The sequence below is a fragment of the Macrosteles quadrilineatus genome, unplaced genomic scaffold, assembly GCF_028750875.1.
Source record: "Macrosteles quadrilineatus isolate MER2022 unplaced genomic scaffold, UCM_ALF_1.0 Scaffold_7__1_contigs__length_78375512, whole genome shotgun sequence".
Taxonomy (NCBI): Eukaryota; Metazoa; Arthropoda; class Insecta; order Hemiptera; family Cicadellidae; genus Macrosteles; species Macrosteles quadrilineatus.
In genome coordinates, this window is record NW_026542600.1 from 31,865,272 (window position 1) to 31,881,186 (window position 15,915).

At 38.4% G+C, this 15,915-nt stretch overlaps 1 protein-coding gene across 2 annotated transcripts; it reads right to left on the bottom strand.

Annotated features, from left to right (window-relative positions):
* Positions 1-3,994: 3,994 nt before the first annotated feature.
* LOC128998573 (uncharacterized) lies at positions 3,995-11,738 on the bottom strand. 2 transcript variants are annotated; one of them, XM_054424767.1, is made up of 4 exons: positions 11,630-11,738; positions 8,422-8,570; positions 6,344-6,466; positions 3,995-4,636 (listed from the first exon to the last, which is right to left on the bottom strand). In XM_054424767.1, exons 2-4 carry the CDS (start codon positions 8,566-8,568, stop codon positions 4,550-4,552), a joined length of 357 nt encoding a protein of 118 aa, XP_054280742.1. In that variant the 5' UTR covers positions 8,569-8,570; positions 11,630-11,738; the 3' UTR covers positions 3,995-4,549. The 2 variants fall into 2 exon arrangements, with proteins under 2 accessions (XP_054280742.1, XP_054280743.1); XM_054424768.1 differs by lacking the exon at positions 11,630-11,738 and adding an exon at positions 11,349-11,442.
* Positions 11,739-15,915: the final 4,177 nt, after the last annotated feature.

The following is a 15,915-nucleotide window of genomic DNA, read 5'->3' on the forward strand; positions in this document are numbered from 1 at the left end:
CAGCTCTTCAGGGCTGAAAAGTGGGACGTCGTCCACCCTTCCATAATCCCGCAGTGGGCGCAACGCGTGAGCCGGGAAATGGGACTCGACTATCCTCTCCATAGTGACCCTGTCCATGACGGAAGGTGGAGAGCGGGTTCCAAGTTTCTTGGTTACAAGTTTGTAACCCAGGCCCCACGGGTTGGAATCAACATCGTCCCTTAATTTATCCCAGCAACTGCGTTTACTCCGATTGATGGCTCGACGAAGATACCTCCTAGCCACCCTATAAGCATCCGACTTACGCCGTCTGTCTAGGGGTTCTCTAGCCCTGGTAGCAAGTCTTCTGGCCCTCAATGCCGCTCAACGCAATTCCGCAATCTCGGCAGTCCACCAGTACACAGGATGCTTATTGCACCGGTATCTCCTGCAAGGCATAGACTCATCGCAGGCCGAGACAATCAGTTTCATCGTGGATGCAACTAACGCCTCTGCGTGAGGCACGCCAGTTGCAGGATGAACCACCGGCGTTCTTTGTAGGATGGCTCCATTGAATTTTGCCACGTCCAGTTTTTTAATGTTCCATCGAACGGGCACTTGACGAAACGCTGCCACTTGTCTCTGATGACCATCCAGGACGTCAAAAATTATGTACTGGTGGTCACTGGCCGTGTAATCCTCCAGGACTCTCCAGGCTCTGATCCTTGGCAAAAGAGACTCAGATGCAAGGGTAATGTCTGGGATCGTTCCCCGCATCCCAGGGCGCCGGAAAGGTGGCGTGTTGCCCTCGTTGACGACAACGAGTCCGGCTCTGGCAGCAAAGTCCAGAATGTACTTGCCCCGGGAATTTGTGAGGGTCATTCCCCACTCGACAGCCCTAGCATTAAAATCCCCACCCACGACGACGTGTCCTGTGGTATTGCGCACGCTCTGTTCCAGGCGGTCTATCTTCTCACGAAAGTCACGGATGGCCTCATTGGGAGTGAGGTAGACACTAAAGTAAGTGACATTCCGGCACCGAACCCAAACGAAACCTCGGCCCTTCGCGTGACCCCGTACTTGTACTGTAGCTGCATTACGCGCCCAGATTGCAGCAGTACCAAGACTATCAGGGAACCAAAAAGCTGGGTCCCTATCACGGTACTGGTACTGTTCGCTGACTAAAAGCGCATCGACATCGTGTTCTAGGGCAAGCTGACATAGAAGTGCGTCAGCCGTCCTGGATCGCTCAAGATTGCATTGAAGGATTCTTATCTTCGTGGGAGGGCTTTCGCTTGTTGTAGTGCAGATTTAAATGCACTGCACTGTCCAGACCCAGCTATATGCTTCAAGTGTTTTTCAGCGAGCCCATTTTCTTTGCAAAGAAAACAGGACTCGACTTGGCAGTCCTTACGGATGTGACCAACCTCCCCGCACCGAAGGCAGTTCTTGCAAAACGGGAGGAATGGCCGAAACAGAGGCATTTAAAACACCTCTTTACTTCCACTCTCCGTCTGAGCCTGCAGTTGACCCAGCCGACTCTCAGATGTTGGAGTGCCAGCACCTTATTGGCATGTGCGTCTGCCATTTCGGCGACCGCCATCCGCTGCTGGCTCCTATTCGGTTTTGTAAGCCACACCTTCAGAAAAGCCGTTTGCCCACCAAGCTCGGGGATAGCTTTCTTCAGGGCTTCCACAACATCAACCTCTGTCAACACACAATCAATGTTTCGAACCTCGACTGATGTCTTTGGCTCAAGAGAACGGACGGTTCCCTGGCCTTCGACAGCTGCCTTCAGTTCGGCAGTAAAGGCTGCTTTGTCTTTCGACCTACCCAGTTCAAGGAGAACGTCCCCGCCCCGGGTTTGTCTAATCGACCGTACAACCGTATCGGTCTGCTCTGGCTTAGCATTGGCCTTGATCTCCCCCCTGAGGGTTTGACAATGATTGCCTCCATCCTGGGCTTTTTTGGCCGCAACCTTTTAGGTGCAGGCACCGAACCGGGCCCAGTTTGGGCCACGCCAGTTGGCTGTGCCTTCACTGCCTCATTTTTCATGGAGGCGACCTCCACCCGCCTCAATTGCCTCTTCTCCTTTTTGGAAAGGCGTTTTTCCCAAACAGCCCCAGGTGTCTCCACCACTGACCCCTTTCGGGAACTTCCCTGAAGAGGGGTCGTGGGTTGCTGTGCCAGTTGGCGCCTCGCTCGAGCTGCAGCTACGTCCGAAAAGGGTCTGGGCACAGCAGACGAGAGGTCCGTCTGAGTCGCCTTGGCCTTTACCGTGGTCTTTTTGGTCTGGACGCCTTCTTCTCTTTTTGGAGGACTCTAAATGTGGAAGGCCTCCGACGTTTCTTAGAGGGCAGCGATCTTTCATCGGGCAGGGACACCACGTTTTCGGCAATCTTTTCCATGGTCGCCTTGCTTACCAGACGGCAGGCAAAGACGAAGCCAAGGTCATCCTCTAGTTTTGCCATTCCATTTTTTACCACTTGGTTTACGGCTCTCTGGGTCCGGAAGGTGTCCAGCATAGCCTTAATCATCTTTTCCATGTCACGGAGCCGGGTTTCAATGTTACTATCTGCGTCAAGATATTCCTGACGCAGAAGCACAATCTCAGAGCTTTCCGACCGCGACGTCGCTGTGAAGGTTTCCTTCGGCATCCCTACAACAGTTCCCGGCAATGCCAGTTCGACATCTACATCGCCAACATTTTCTGGACCGTTTCCAGCTCCACTTGCCGAAAGGGATCCTAACGGGGGGAACGTAGAGCACTTGAAAGGTGCAGGTGGCGGAGATGTCCTTACGTTTTTCGGTGGTGGCGACTTCTTAAGCTTGGAGCTTCGATCAAAGGGGTTCGGTTCTGCTCCACTTCAGACGCTTCATTTTGCTCATTTGAGCTCCTATTCAATGATGTGTTTGTAGGATTTTTGTTAAAACTCATCGTGTTTTCTCCAGCACATAAGAATCAATATAGGCCTACCTATTAGGCTATGTTAATTTAAGGAATGTCACAGGCCAAGACAGCATCATAAATGCAAAAGAAAATTTACAAGGAAATAAAATAACTAGTTTTTTCTTTAAAAAATTCTACCACCTATGGTGTGTCCCAGCCGTCCATCCAACTGGGAAAACTAAGAACTGAACCAGGAAAAAACTGAGAATCGTTTGTATGGAAATGGGGAATTCAAAGGTTTCAATGACCAATGCAATCTGCCACAAATCAGCTTTTGTTATATTTTCAGGTCGTAATGTCACGTTTTTCACACTTGCAGTAAATTACCACAATGTATTCGTGATCCCTTGAGTTAACTATAATGTTGCCATGATCGCAGGAGATGACCAAAAAGACGTTGCCGTGGTGATGGGAGATTATATAACACAGAATTTTTTTATGATTTATATGAATATGATTTATTGTTCACCGGTTATATAAACATTTTGTTGTAACTTAAAAGTTCCACTCAGCTCAAAACAATTTAGGGTAATTATTTTTATATTATTATTTTTATGGTAATAGGTGAAATCTAAGTTTTTGAAGGAGATTTATTGTCAACAATTCCACCCAGATACACCCAAAGATAGATTTGCTCTATATTTCCTTTAGCAAAATCTGAACTGGACAATCTAATATTTTGTATCTTTTTAACTGCTAGTAGCATTATAAAAAGTGGTGAACAAGTATCTAAACCTCAAAAGGCGTCTGTGATGGTCAATCCAGGTCATTTCCTAATTTTTAATACTATCCATACAATGCCTCCAAATCCCAACATTCAAACTATCACAAAAAAGATATAAAATAAATATAATGTTTGAAAAATATCAAGGCGATCTTTAACCAAAAGGGTAAATCAATCTTTAGGGGGTTTAAACAGATAATAGAAAAATCACCCTATTTACCATCAGCTATTTTACATAAATATTCATAAACTCCTTTTGCTGCATTTTGATTCAAATTTAAATTGAATTCTTGTAAAGACTTGTTTAGAATGTCAACAAATATTTTACATTTCAATAAAACACACAAATTTAGAACAACATTTTATTAAATATCAAAACCAACCAAGGAAACACTAGAAACCACTTTGTTTCTAACATAAATACTACATCAGGTAACTTATAACACAACAATAGGTAAACAACTACATTTAACTTGAGTATTTAAATAAGAAAACTGTACGTTATGGAAACCTTTCAATGTAACCTATCACCAATCAATAGGTAATATAAGTTAACCTGTGTACCCACGATATGAGTACTTACAACACAGTATTAAATGCAAGGTTAAACAAAGCTTTGAAACCTTTAGGATATCAATAAAATATTTTTTTCCAGCAGACCTATTGATAACCTATAAAACTATACTCAACACAAAGTAAAAGTTATGTAAGTTTACGAATGTTAAATATCATGAAATGTACGTTGTATTGTTTAATAACAAATTCCCTACATCTAATTTTGCCAAAAGCTTGGGAAAGCCTTAGAAAGTCAACAAGTTATAGAAACGTAATACAATTACAAAAGGAAATCAACAACATTTCACACAGTAGTAAATGTCTTTTAAATACCGATTGTGCTCCACAATAACTATCAATATCTAATTTTTTTCTTTATTTTCTTTTTCACTTTTAGCTTGTTCAAGTGCAGATTTCAAAGCGTCCGCCCTTTCACAAAGGAATTTGGTCTGAAAAACACCAAAAATAAAACGCTAAGTAAAATTAAATTACTAAATCAGTCACAATATTTCCTTATAATTAATCCTAAAAATAAAGGCTTTCATTTGAGATATTGATCATTTGAATCACTTAAGTTAAAGATACTTACTCAATAAAAAACATATTTCAACGCTACAGAGCAGCAAAGGGCCTTCTAGTTTCACTTAAATTTAATTAAAAACATCACTACTGAAGATGAAAATAACCTTAATAAGTTATTTACTTAATAAGTTATAGTAACAGCAAGACTGTTCGGATGATATCCCAATTTTTCTTGGTACTTTTTGCTATGGTCTGTAATTTCTCCATTCTCTGATTTAATTTTGAACTCATTCCTAATTGTAGTGTTAGATACGAACCAGGGTGCGCCAATAATTCAAAATATTAAAAACAACAATCAATATCACTTAGAACTCTCAGCTGGTACGAGACAATCATTGTTGCCAGCTTAAAATCCATAACTTGAAATTTCCCAGAATTACAATAAATTATTAAAATCGTTAAAGAACATTCTTTTCCTGTAAAATGTAATAAAATTCTTAGTATAACCCAAAAGTTGAGGTCCGTGAAGTTGGAGTACCCATATTAGCGTATCCACTTTTGTTAATACCAATCGTTAGTTCATCGTTAGTTCTCGATATTTCCCGAATTATTTCGTTAGTTCTCAAAAAATAAAAAAAGTTATAGCCGATAATAAGTGAGTACGCTAACTTCACACTTCCGGTTTCTAGCGCGCGCCGTTTTCTCATGAGAAATGTTTACATCTATATATCAATTGTTAGTTCTTCGTTAGTCCTAGATGGTTCTCCAATATTTTCGATAGTTCTCAAAAAATAAAAAAGTTACATGGCATACAAACTTCACAATTATAAAATTACCAGTTTTCTGATTAAAAAATGTGTATATCTATATACCAATCGTTAGTTCGTAGTTTGTCCTTGATAGTTCTCCAATATTTACGTTAGTTCTCGAAAAATAAAAAAGTTACAAGGCATACAAAGTGGGTACGCTAACTGCACAATTATAGAATTTCCAGCGGGCACAGTTTTCTGAATAAAAATGCTTATATCTAAAAAGCCGTCGGCTGGACCAGGGGCGTTGCCGCAACGACTAGCCCCTACTCTACTCAGATAGAGAGAGGGATGGTCGGCCGTGACTTCACCGTTCGGTAGGCTCGCTGTTTCGTCAGGAGTCTGTCGTCGGGTGCCCCTGGTGCGTTGCCCCCATTGCCCCGCTTGATAAGTCACTCCAAAACCACCTGGATCCCTCAAGCTCAGTAGAGTCGTTTTAGCTGCCCCCAACCTCTTTGGACCCCTTGGATTTGTTTTTTTTTTTTTTTTGAGGTTGGCGGCCTCTTTTGACCTTGCATTTGCTTGTCCACATAGACTACAGATCTGTGCGTGGAACGTATCCAGCAAAGCAAGGGGTGAGCTGGTACAGTACAAAGGTGAACTACAAAGGTGAACTGTACTGACAAAATGTTTGTGGCAGTGACCAGGATCGGAACCCACGACATCACTGCCTTGGGCCCGATGACCGTGATGCTACCAACTGAGCCACCGGCTCACCTAAATTATGGGCTCAGCTTACTGTTGACTGTTATAGCCTATTTCCAAAGTAGGTATAACCCAAACTCTTCACCCCGTGACAACCATTAAGATGTTTGTAATACTTACACGAGTCATCATCTCTTGGCCCTTTTTATCAGAAGATTCTTTCACTGCAGATAAAGACTTCTTCAGCGGATACTTAGTTGCAACCTTCTTGGTATCCATACTAGGCAATACTGTGACATTTTCCTAAAAATCATATAAAACTTAAGATATATTTAATCAACTAACAACTTACCGTACATTAAAACCTAAACTAACAACAGTGAAAACAAGTGATCTATGATGCAGGGTGATTCAGGAATATAAATAGGAATGCTAGGAGCTCGTTCAACAAGTAGGAATAAAAGTTCTTTAGGAATATTTCCAGAAATTCTTGACTAGTTAGAAACTTATTAAAAACTGACCAAAATATTTCTATTTAACAGCAAAGCCAGTTCAATTGATAAGCAGTTAATTTAAGGATTAAAATGAAAGGGAATGTTAATCGTTTAAAAATTGGATCTCAAAGCCTTAAATAAATAAATAGAATATTCTTTATTCGAGCACATAAATGTTTAAAACATAGCTATAAAAAACTGTACAGCTGTCCTTTTTTTCAGCTTCAAAAACTCACAGATTTGTATTTTGAACTTAACTACTACTCTTTATTTTTCAAATCTAAGTTGGACTTCCAACTTCTTTTTTTTACTAAAACCGGGCTGGGCGAGAGTAGGATTGGAAGTGGATTAAATGTTAAGTTACAGGATTCAAGAAATTTGCTGGATAAAAGCGTTATGACTTTATCTTGCCTTCCACGGTGTTCGTCAGTTTCAATGACTGAGGACTTGAAGACTTAAACACTACTTTTACAGTATCTGATTTCAATTGTAAAAACATTAAGTTCTGGTAGCATATTATATTCAAACATTGAAAACTATCAAAATGTTAGTATTTTAGATCACTACGTAAAATAGGCACATTGAACTAATAACCCTCTTGTGTTTCCAAGCAATTGCCACAAATTAAAGAACAAACAAATTAACTATAATCTAATCTCACAATTGGCCTACTCGATCTACAACAGGAAAGGTCATATGACACAGAAGGTCGGACAACATGATCAAATTATCAAGACTTAACTGCATGTGTAAAACCCAGGAAAAAACAAAATAGGCACATGGTGATATACATGTCATTTTAAAGTGCTGGTCAAGAAAAGAAACCTTTCTTACAACTAAATTATAATACATTTCACCTCTGCTATCAAGGTAGAATTACTTTGTTAAAAGAGACAGTTGGGAACACATCACGAATTTCAATAATTTACTACAGTAGTCACGCTGCTCTAAGCCCCGCTATTTAAAAAATCCAGAATCACCAACAAGGTAAAGTTAAGTCTAAGCCTTAAGACTACACAATTTTTAAAATACAGTTTTAATACTAATTACTTGTTTCGCTAAATACAAACAGTGCAATTGTTTAACAGGATCATAAAATTGTTTTTAATAGCATGTTATAATAAACAGCGTAATGTGGACATTGCGAAACGATGTAATGTGATCGCCAAGTTTATGAAGCCTTACTTCCTGATAAGCAATAAACGACCCGTTGGTTTTATCGAGAATTTTCAGACTAATTATTGAGGAAAAACTATTATTGAATATTTCCTCGCTCAAAGTTTGTTCCTATCCCAAAAATTAAAAAAAATCCCCACTTAGTGACTTTTTGAATTTTACAAGTTTGTAATCCTAATAATTTTCCCCTTTAAAAACCATATTATTGATCATAACTAAAATATTTTTGGACCATCAGATTCGGTAGTTAATGCAGATTACAACGATATAAGTTTCAAACGGAAAATTGAATTGTATAAATTTAGGGTTGCGTTTAAATGAGCGGTTTGTATATGTGACGCGCGCTAGCTCCACCCGTGAAGGCAGGTTATTATAGTAGGCTATAATAACATAGACAAAAAGAATTAAATACAGACCGTCAAGATGATCAAGTGCACTGGCCTTCTTAAAGCAACAGCCTTCTGTAGGTCAGCACAAGTTACTGTGCTGCGATTACCACTGCACGGCTGACAGTCTATATTTAATTCTTTTTGTCTATGATAATAATTATTAAGTTACTGGTCAATGGAATTGAATAATAATACATACTGCTAGATATTGTCTTTGTCGAAGAATTTCTGTTTCAATGTTTGCCACTCTCTTAGGTACGGCGCTTCTTCTTGTGGTTACATCAAAGAGAACATCTACTACCTCGTCTTCACCAGGGGTTTTATACTCTTCTTTTTGTTCTGCCATCCCTAAAAAAAAGCACAAAATGTTGGTTAAGTTTATGTAAAAACTAACTAAAAACTGTAAAGTTTTCATTAAAACCTACCTATGTTCAGGGCCGGATTTCCAAAAAAGCCCGGGCCTATGGGCGCAAGCTCCCAGGGGACGCACGGCCTAAGGTAAAATATTTGTAAAAACATCTACAATTAAAAATAAATAGACATAACTTAAAAATAAAAATCTGGCAAATAGAGCGTTCTGATTTTGAAGTTCAATGGAACAAATAATTGTTATAAAGTTCAGCTATTTTTTAACGTTACACATCAACTTCGTTACAGCATTGACAAAAACAAGAGAAAGCTTGTTGTCGAGCGGTACGCATCGTATTGTCATTGCCATTGCCACTGCCACTGTGCTGGCTCGGCGCTACTACTGCTACCCAGGAGTGATTAGGGGCGCATTCTGTAATGGAAGGAGGAAGTGTTTGGCATTGTTGTGTAAGTAGGCTGGTAGTGTTGCTAAACAATAACTTGTGCTGACCTACAGAAGGCTGTTGCTTTAAGAAGGCCAGTGCACTTGATCAGGGGAGTCAGTTTTGTGTTTAGTGGTGCGTTAGGTGCACCGGAGGACAGGGTCCTGCTGGGGTAGCTGGAGCCTAAGGCCCTTGGCCTTGGATCCAGGTAAGAAATATTTAAGGGTTTTCAAAATTGGGGTTTAGAGTCTTTTCCAAATTGGGGTTTTAGTTTCTAACTAAATGGTTTATACAGTTCCAGTCTACTCTACCTTTTAGCTTGATATTTATTTTTGTGTTCTTTGTGTTGTTTTGATAATTAATAAGTTGGGTTAAATGTAAGCGAGTGCCGAGTTTCATTCCTGAACAACATCACCCAAAGTAACAGTGGGTACCAATGTGGAATACCAACCGTTACAATGCCATGTTATTGTCGAGACACTGTTAGCACCCTCACCCAAAAAAAACCACTCTGTTGCAAAACGAAAGTATCAACCAACCTTTTAATAGCTTCCAACCTGTAGGATAAACTTAATATATAATAGGCCTACGTGTTATTTAATGTAAAAAACTAGGAGTTTGTCTTTGAAATTAACAAAAAATATTAAATTGAGTGAGCAACAGGTTAAAAAAATTCAATACCGTACTCTCAAAAGCGCCATTTAAATAATTATCTTCTCAGACCTGAGGATCGGTATGATTGATAAAAATGCTTTGTTTTGCTTTGCGAATATAATCTAAATACACCGTATCACCAATCACCAGTATAAACCAACACAAGCAGACTTCTCATCACATTGTATGCACCTATTTTTTTACGTGACCGGTCGCACTAACACATTATTCTGGACTGCGAAGGTCTAGGGGCTAGGAGAAGGGCTCTGTTTGGTCCAAAGCAGCCAGGTGATGAACCAGACGCTAACATTGGGCAAAAACTCCTGCACCTAGTCAAGGACACAGGCATAAGCCCAGTTAGTGGCAAGTGGGATGCACAATAAGCTTCGGTTGATGGCTCGGACCATGAGTCTTACAAACAATCAATCAATCTATCAGTCAACATAGACAACTGAAAATTAACAACAAGGATTTGTTGCAGAAGTTACAAGTCAATGAGTTTAGGCATTATAGGCTATAATAACGTTTAGCTAACATAGTGACACGAGAAGACCCGGAACAAATCAAAACGTAGCCTAATACATTGTTTAGCCTTCAATCTAAGAGTTTTATTAAGCTCTTATAGTAATAGTTAGGTAAGTAGATAGCCTAACTAAATAGGCCTACTATTGTATAATTGTAATGTGTCAACTTTGCCGTTGTCTACCACATAATTGTAATGCTGAAGGAAAGAACTATAAAAATATTCTGATTCTACCCCAATTTTAGTAGGCTACCGGTACCGGTAGTTAGCATAAGTCATTATTGTTGGGAATAGGTGTTGGTAAGGTATTGTCCGTTGGGAATGAATGAATTAGAAAATGTATGAGACGATTGTATTTTTTGTACTGAATGGTGAATAAAATGTTATGACTCTTTTGGTTACCAAATAGATTTAACTTAGGTAGCCTATTCAATAGAGCAGGACTTAAGCTCGAAAGCTCCCTTATCTCAGAGTAGGTTACCGTAATAATATCTATGATAGGCCTACTTAGTTTTTTTTTACATTTTTTTATTTTTTTATAGGCCATTTTTTATTTTACATTCAAACGGACAACTCTTTTCTAGGCTATACATCATAACTTATAACAATTTGAACAATGGTGTTTTTGGCCTCTGAGGGACATCAAAGTGACAAAGTAAATCGGTCCCGATTCTAAGACTTAACGTGCTAACCAGTGTTTGCATTCGCCGGATTATTATCCCGAAAACAAGATTTTTAGACCTTGAGCGGGATTAAAACGGGATGCGGGATGAAACGGGATTTTCGGCTGTGACGACTATTTTTATTTTTTTTCTACTCAATTTTAGAGAAAAACTAACTCAAATTGTTTAAATACTGTAGCAAAATATAATAGTGATGTTACTTACAACTTATAAAAATGATACGTAAAGTTAAATACTAGGAATTGTACCAAAAAAATCATGCGGGATAAAACGGGATTTTTCACCGATTTAAAAGCGGGATAAAACGGGATTTCTCGACCCAGTAAGCGGGATTATTGTTTTGGTCGTGTGGAAACACTGGTGCTAACTAAGGTAATTTAACTGCTAAGTTACTTCGATCCCTAGACCTATAACTTAGGGAAATTCGCTAAAATTACAATTCAAAACTAAAATATTCTTATTTGTAAAAGTAGACCTGGGTTAGACTGGTTTCCAAGTTATGTTTAAATTTAACAAGCTACAACAGACAGAGTTTTTCTGTTGACCAGTAAGAAATTGTACATTTTTACCCCTTGGTAGCCTATTCCAACTTTGAAGCTATTTTGAGTGGCTGTGGCTGTACAGTTGAACGTAAAACAAATTCTAATGTTTGGTTTTAAATCAAAGAATCAATTTCTATACCGTTAGAATATCAGATTATTACACTTTTGTTAAAAACAAAAATACTGTATTCAATTTCAAAAAGAAATAACTTACCGAACAAAGTCAGAATTCAGTAGTCTAGTCAGAGTCAGACGAAGACAAAGTGAAGTATTCGTATTAATATTAATTAACCTACACCATTAACCGCCAAATCAAAACATAAACAAAACAAGAAGAATAAAACAGATGCTGAGAATAAGGAATAGGCACACGGGAGGGACTAAGGCTAAAGGTGTAGTGACGTCATATTCTAGTGACTAATGTCTTCTCTTGAGGCAACACGAACACGATTACCGTAACGAAACGATGTGATTTCAGCGGTGTTCGTGGCATAGTTGGTAGCGTTTCGGACTGATGATCAGGAGGTCCCGGGTTCGAATCCCACTGGCACCGCAAACTTTTTGTCAACAAATTTTTCATATAAGCAAGTTTGGTTGATTAGGTTAGGTTATGACAGTTTAATTTTATAATACTAAATTTTAAAATTAATTTTATAATTAATTACAAATTATAAGTAATCATTAATTCGATTTTATCTTATATAGTTTTTATATTATCAGCAAGTCTGGTTGGTTAGGTTATGTTATGACAGTTAAATTTTAAAAATTAAAAATTAATTTCATAATTTTAAAACAATATTTTATAGTTAAAAAGTTAATTTTATAACTAAAAAAAAAAATTCAACTTAGCAGTTCTAACGGCAAACGCTGACACTACAAGATATGTTAGCCTTAGTCCCTCCCGTGTGCCCCACCGCTGATAATAAGAGATGAACAGAAAGGATAAGTAGGGTACTTACATGGGGTCTCATACCTTATAATGTCATAGCTTATAATCGTGAATCTGTTCCATAGCTTATAATCTTGAAAATGTGGCATGGCTTATAATCAGTTATAAGCTATACCACACTTTCACGAAAAATTACAAGCTATGCCACAATTTCTCTAACACGTTATAAGGTATGAAACGTTTTAAGTTTCACAACCTATAATGGTCAAATAGTGGCGTAGGTTATAATCCGATTTTGTTCTATAGCTTATAATCCTGATTTTTATTCATAGCTTATAATTGAGCAGAATGTTGCATTGTGGGAACGGCAACTTCCGCTCGCTTTAGTGAGGTCTACCAGATTTTATAAGGTCCAATTCCTATGCGGCGACTGATACGACTCTAGTCGTGCGTCTACAGCCGTGCGTTTACTAGTAAAGCCGTACGGCTCGAGACGCTTGTCTGAATTCCTATGCCGCGACTCCTGCGACTCCCACGACTAGTGACTAGTGCAATTGCACTCTTGACCGTCGTGAAATAAGCACAGTTGTCAGCGAATGAAAAGGAAATATTACTGTGAATTGTAAACAACAATGAACAACCTAATCCATTGTTCATGGTACGGCGAAAAGAGGGGTTTCAGATCATTCTCATTCAGAGACATCTTCTTCAAGTATTGAGGGTGCTTCGGGTTGAAAACGTATGGGCGTGTGACGAACCAGTTCATCAACTTTGAATCATCTTTGAAGGTATACACCTCAAACTCCGTAAGTATAAACTATAAATACGTTACAGCCACGCGGCTCCAGTCGCTCCAGTCGCGCGGCTGTAGACGCTCGATATGAAGCGGTTGCATCTACTTTGCATTGAAGCAGTCAATTTTTTCAGCCGCTAACAGTCACATGATAGGAATTGGACCTTTACGATCATTTATAGTAGGATGGATACGATAATTGTAATGAACTGAATACATACAATATGTTTAGGATTTTTTTCACTTCCATTTATTATAAATAATTTTTACTTAGAAAATATATATTTATATTATATTAATAATATACCCCCAAATTACTGATCAATTTATATTTTCTAGAGTTAATTCCAAATAAAATCAGCATTTGACTAAGCACTGGTCAATTTGTATTTACTAAATTAGTTTTTTTTCAGTCCATAATCATAAAAACCTCCAATTAGCCTGTGTCTTAATCACTTAAATTTTTAATATTGTATTTAACAGGATTTGTATTATTGATTCTGGAAACAACAAATGCTTCTATTGACAAATTATTTATATATTTATTTGAAAAGGATGATTTTTTATTTCCTATCCTAACTCTATCATTTATTTTAAATTTAGATTTTCAATTTTGTGATTATTTTTGGCGGGTTGTCAATGGTTATATTTACAAATTGTATATATAAAATCCTTTTCATTTTCTTTATTTACATCAATAATTGGTTTCATTTGAATTAATTATTGAATGAAATTCATTATGTTATTCTTTAACTATTTTTGGAAGAATATTAATCCATCTACAATTTTTATTAATTTCAAAAAGATCTTTCATTTTTTTCATTTCGAGTTCTGTTATATCTTTCAATAATACTTGATTTTTCTTTATTTTCTGTATGATACAATTTAATATTATTCTTGTTCAAAACTACATTAAATCCTTTGTTTATAAATTCTTATCCTTTATCTGTATATAATAAGTTCGGTGATTTTGACCAACTTTTACTGCATCTTTTATTATTTGTTCAAATGCTATAGATACATTTCCCAATCTTTTTTCTTTAAAAGTTTTGGCCAAACATATTTATTACATAATAATTTATTATATTTGGATCATTATGTACACTACTTATTATCTAAATGCGGGGACTTTCTTGGCAAGACTGTTGTTCTGTAAATATCAGTCTATTTGTATTGTTTATTTTTGTATATTTCAACGTCTATTTATTATTTATGTTACTTGTATATGTAATTTATTTACATTTGAATCATTATGTACATTCTTTATTATCTAAATGCATGTATTTTCACTAAGGCCAGAGCGAATGCTATATTATTGTTATTAAATATTTTCTCCAACTTGTTTTGTTGTAAGAATGTAAAAATGGAGTTTGTTCGTTGGTGTGTAAAATAAAAAAAAGAACAACATTCGAATTATGCACTTTCAGCGTGTGTTTGAAGCGCGGTCTTATAGGCCACACTATATACATGAACTCAGACAGCAAAGCAGCACTAATGGCACTTGACAGTTTCGACTTTACCTCCAAGGCTGTATGGGACTGTCATCAAGCCATGAAAGCCCTGGGAAAGACCAACAGGATCATCCTTAGTTGGGTTCCAGGGCACAAAGGTATTGCTGGCAATGAGGGAGCTGACAAGTGGGCAAACAAAGGAGCTGAAAGCCCGCTCATGGGTCCAGAGCCGACGTGTGGTATTGCTTATAACACAGCATGGAGAGCTGTTCGCCAGTGGATGGGCATAGAACATCAAAGGAACTGGGAAAGAACAGAAGGAAATGTACAGTCAAAGAGAATGCTGAAGGCACCTACAGGTGCGATAGCGGCAGAAGCCCTTGGGCTGAGTAGGAAGACCCTGCGGAAGGTGGTTGGCTTTATTAGCGGCCATTGGGTATTCCGTGGACATTTACACAAGATGGGAATTCAAGTTGAAAGCCTCTTATGTAGGAAATGTGGAGAGGAGGAGGAGACAGCATTCCACGTGATATTTATGTGCCCAGCCCTACAAGGTCTGCGCATGAGATCCCTTGGCCTATCGACTGGAGATCAAAGGGAAGAACGGGTCACCATTGTCAAAAGGATCTCACGGTTCACAAAGGACCTGGGATTTGACAAAGAATGAGGACCTGTGAATGAGGGTGCACAATAAGCTGTTCTAGCTGCGTTGCAATCCCATGGTTACTTGAAGCCTGGCCCTCTATTAAAAAAAAAAAAAAAAAAATGCACTTTCAGACAAATTCACGATCAGGCACTGTAGGATTATGGGGAACGCGCCAAGGCACCACCACGTCAACCAGCCAGAAAAAAAAGAGAAGATGGTTGAGGTGGTTGGTTGACGTGGTGGCTCGTTGTTGGGGTGGCACGTTGACTTGAGCGGACACGCCAACCAGCCACCTCAGATAAATTTGTGGCGTCGGGTTGTCGTGGTGGCATGTTGTCATGGTGGTGCATAGACGTGTTCATACATGTCAACCAGCCACTTCTTTAGTGTGGTGGCGGGTTGACGTGGTGGCTGGTTGACGTCTACGTGCGAGGTGGCTGGTTGACGGCACCGAACATTGAGCCATAGATAAACATACTCCCTTAGTAGATTTCTCATCCTTATGGAACAGCTGAAGACAATTTTATTGTTAGTTCTGTACGGTTTATATAGAGGTCGTGTTTTGTTTACAATTTGTTTCCCGTTATTACAGCCATTTAAAACCTCGTTTAACCAAATAATACGATCTAATCATAAACAATAACTTGTCCCCTAGTTATATAACCACACAGTAAAGCACAAATCAAGAAATTAACCCTAAAATAATAGAAACAAAGTTTCG

What these genes read in the sequence shown, in the direction of transcription:
- LOC128998573 (XM_054424767.1), bottom strand. Translation starts at nt 8,568, where the DNA reads ATGGCAGAACAAAAAGAAGAGTATAAAACCCCTGGTGAAGACGAGGTA. An exon ending in GACAAAGACAATATCTAGCA is followed by an intron (nt 6,467 to 8,421) that starts GTATGTATTATT and finishes TATGATTTTTAG; the next exon opens with GAAAATGTCACAGTATTGCC. An exon ending in GCCAAGAGATGATGACTCGT is followed by an intron (nt 4,637 to 6,343) that starts GTAAGTATTACA and finishes GGTGTTTTTCAG; the next exon opens with ACCAAATTCCTTTGTGAAAG.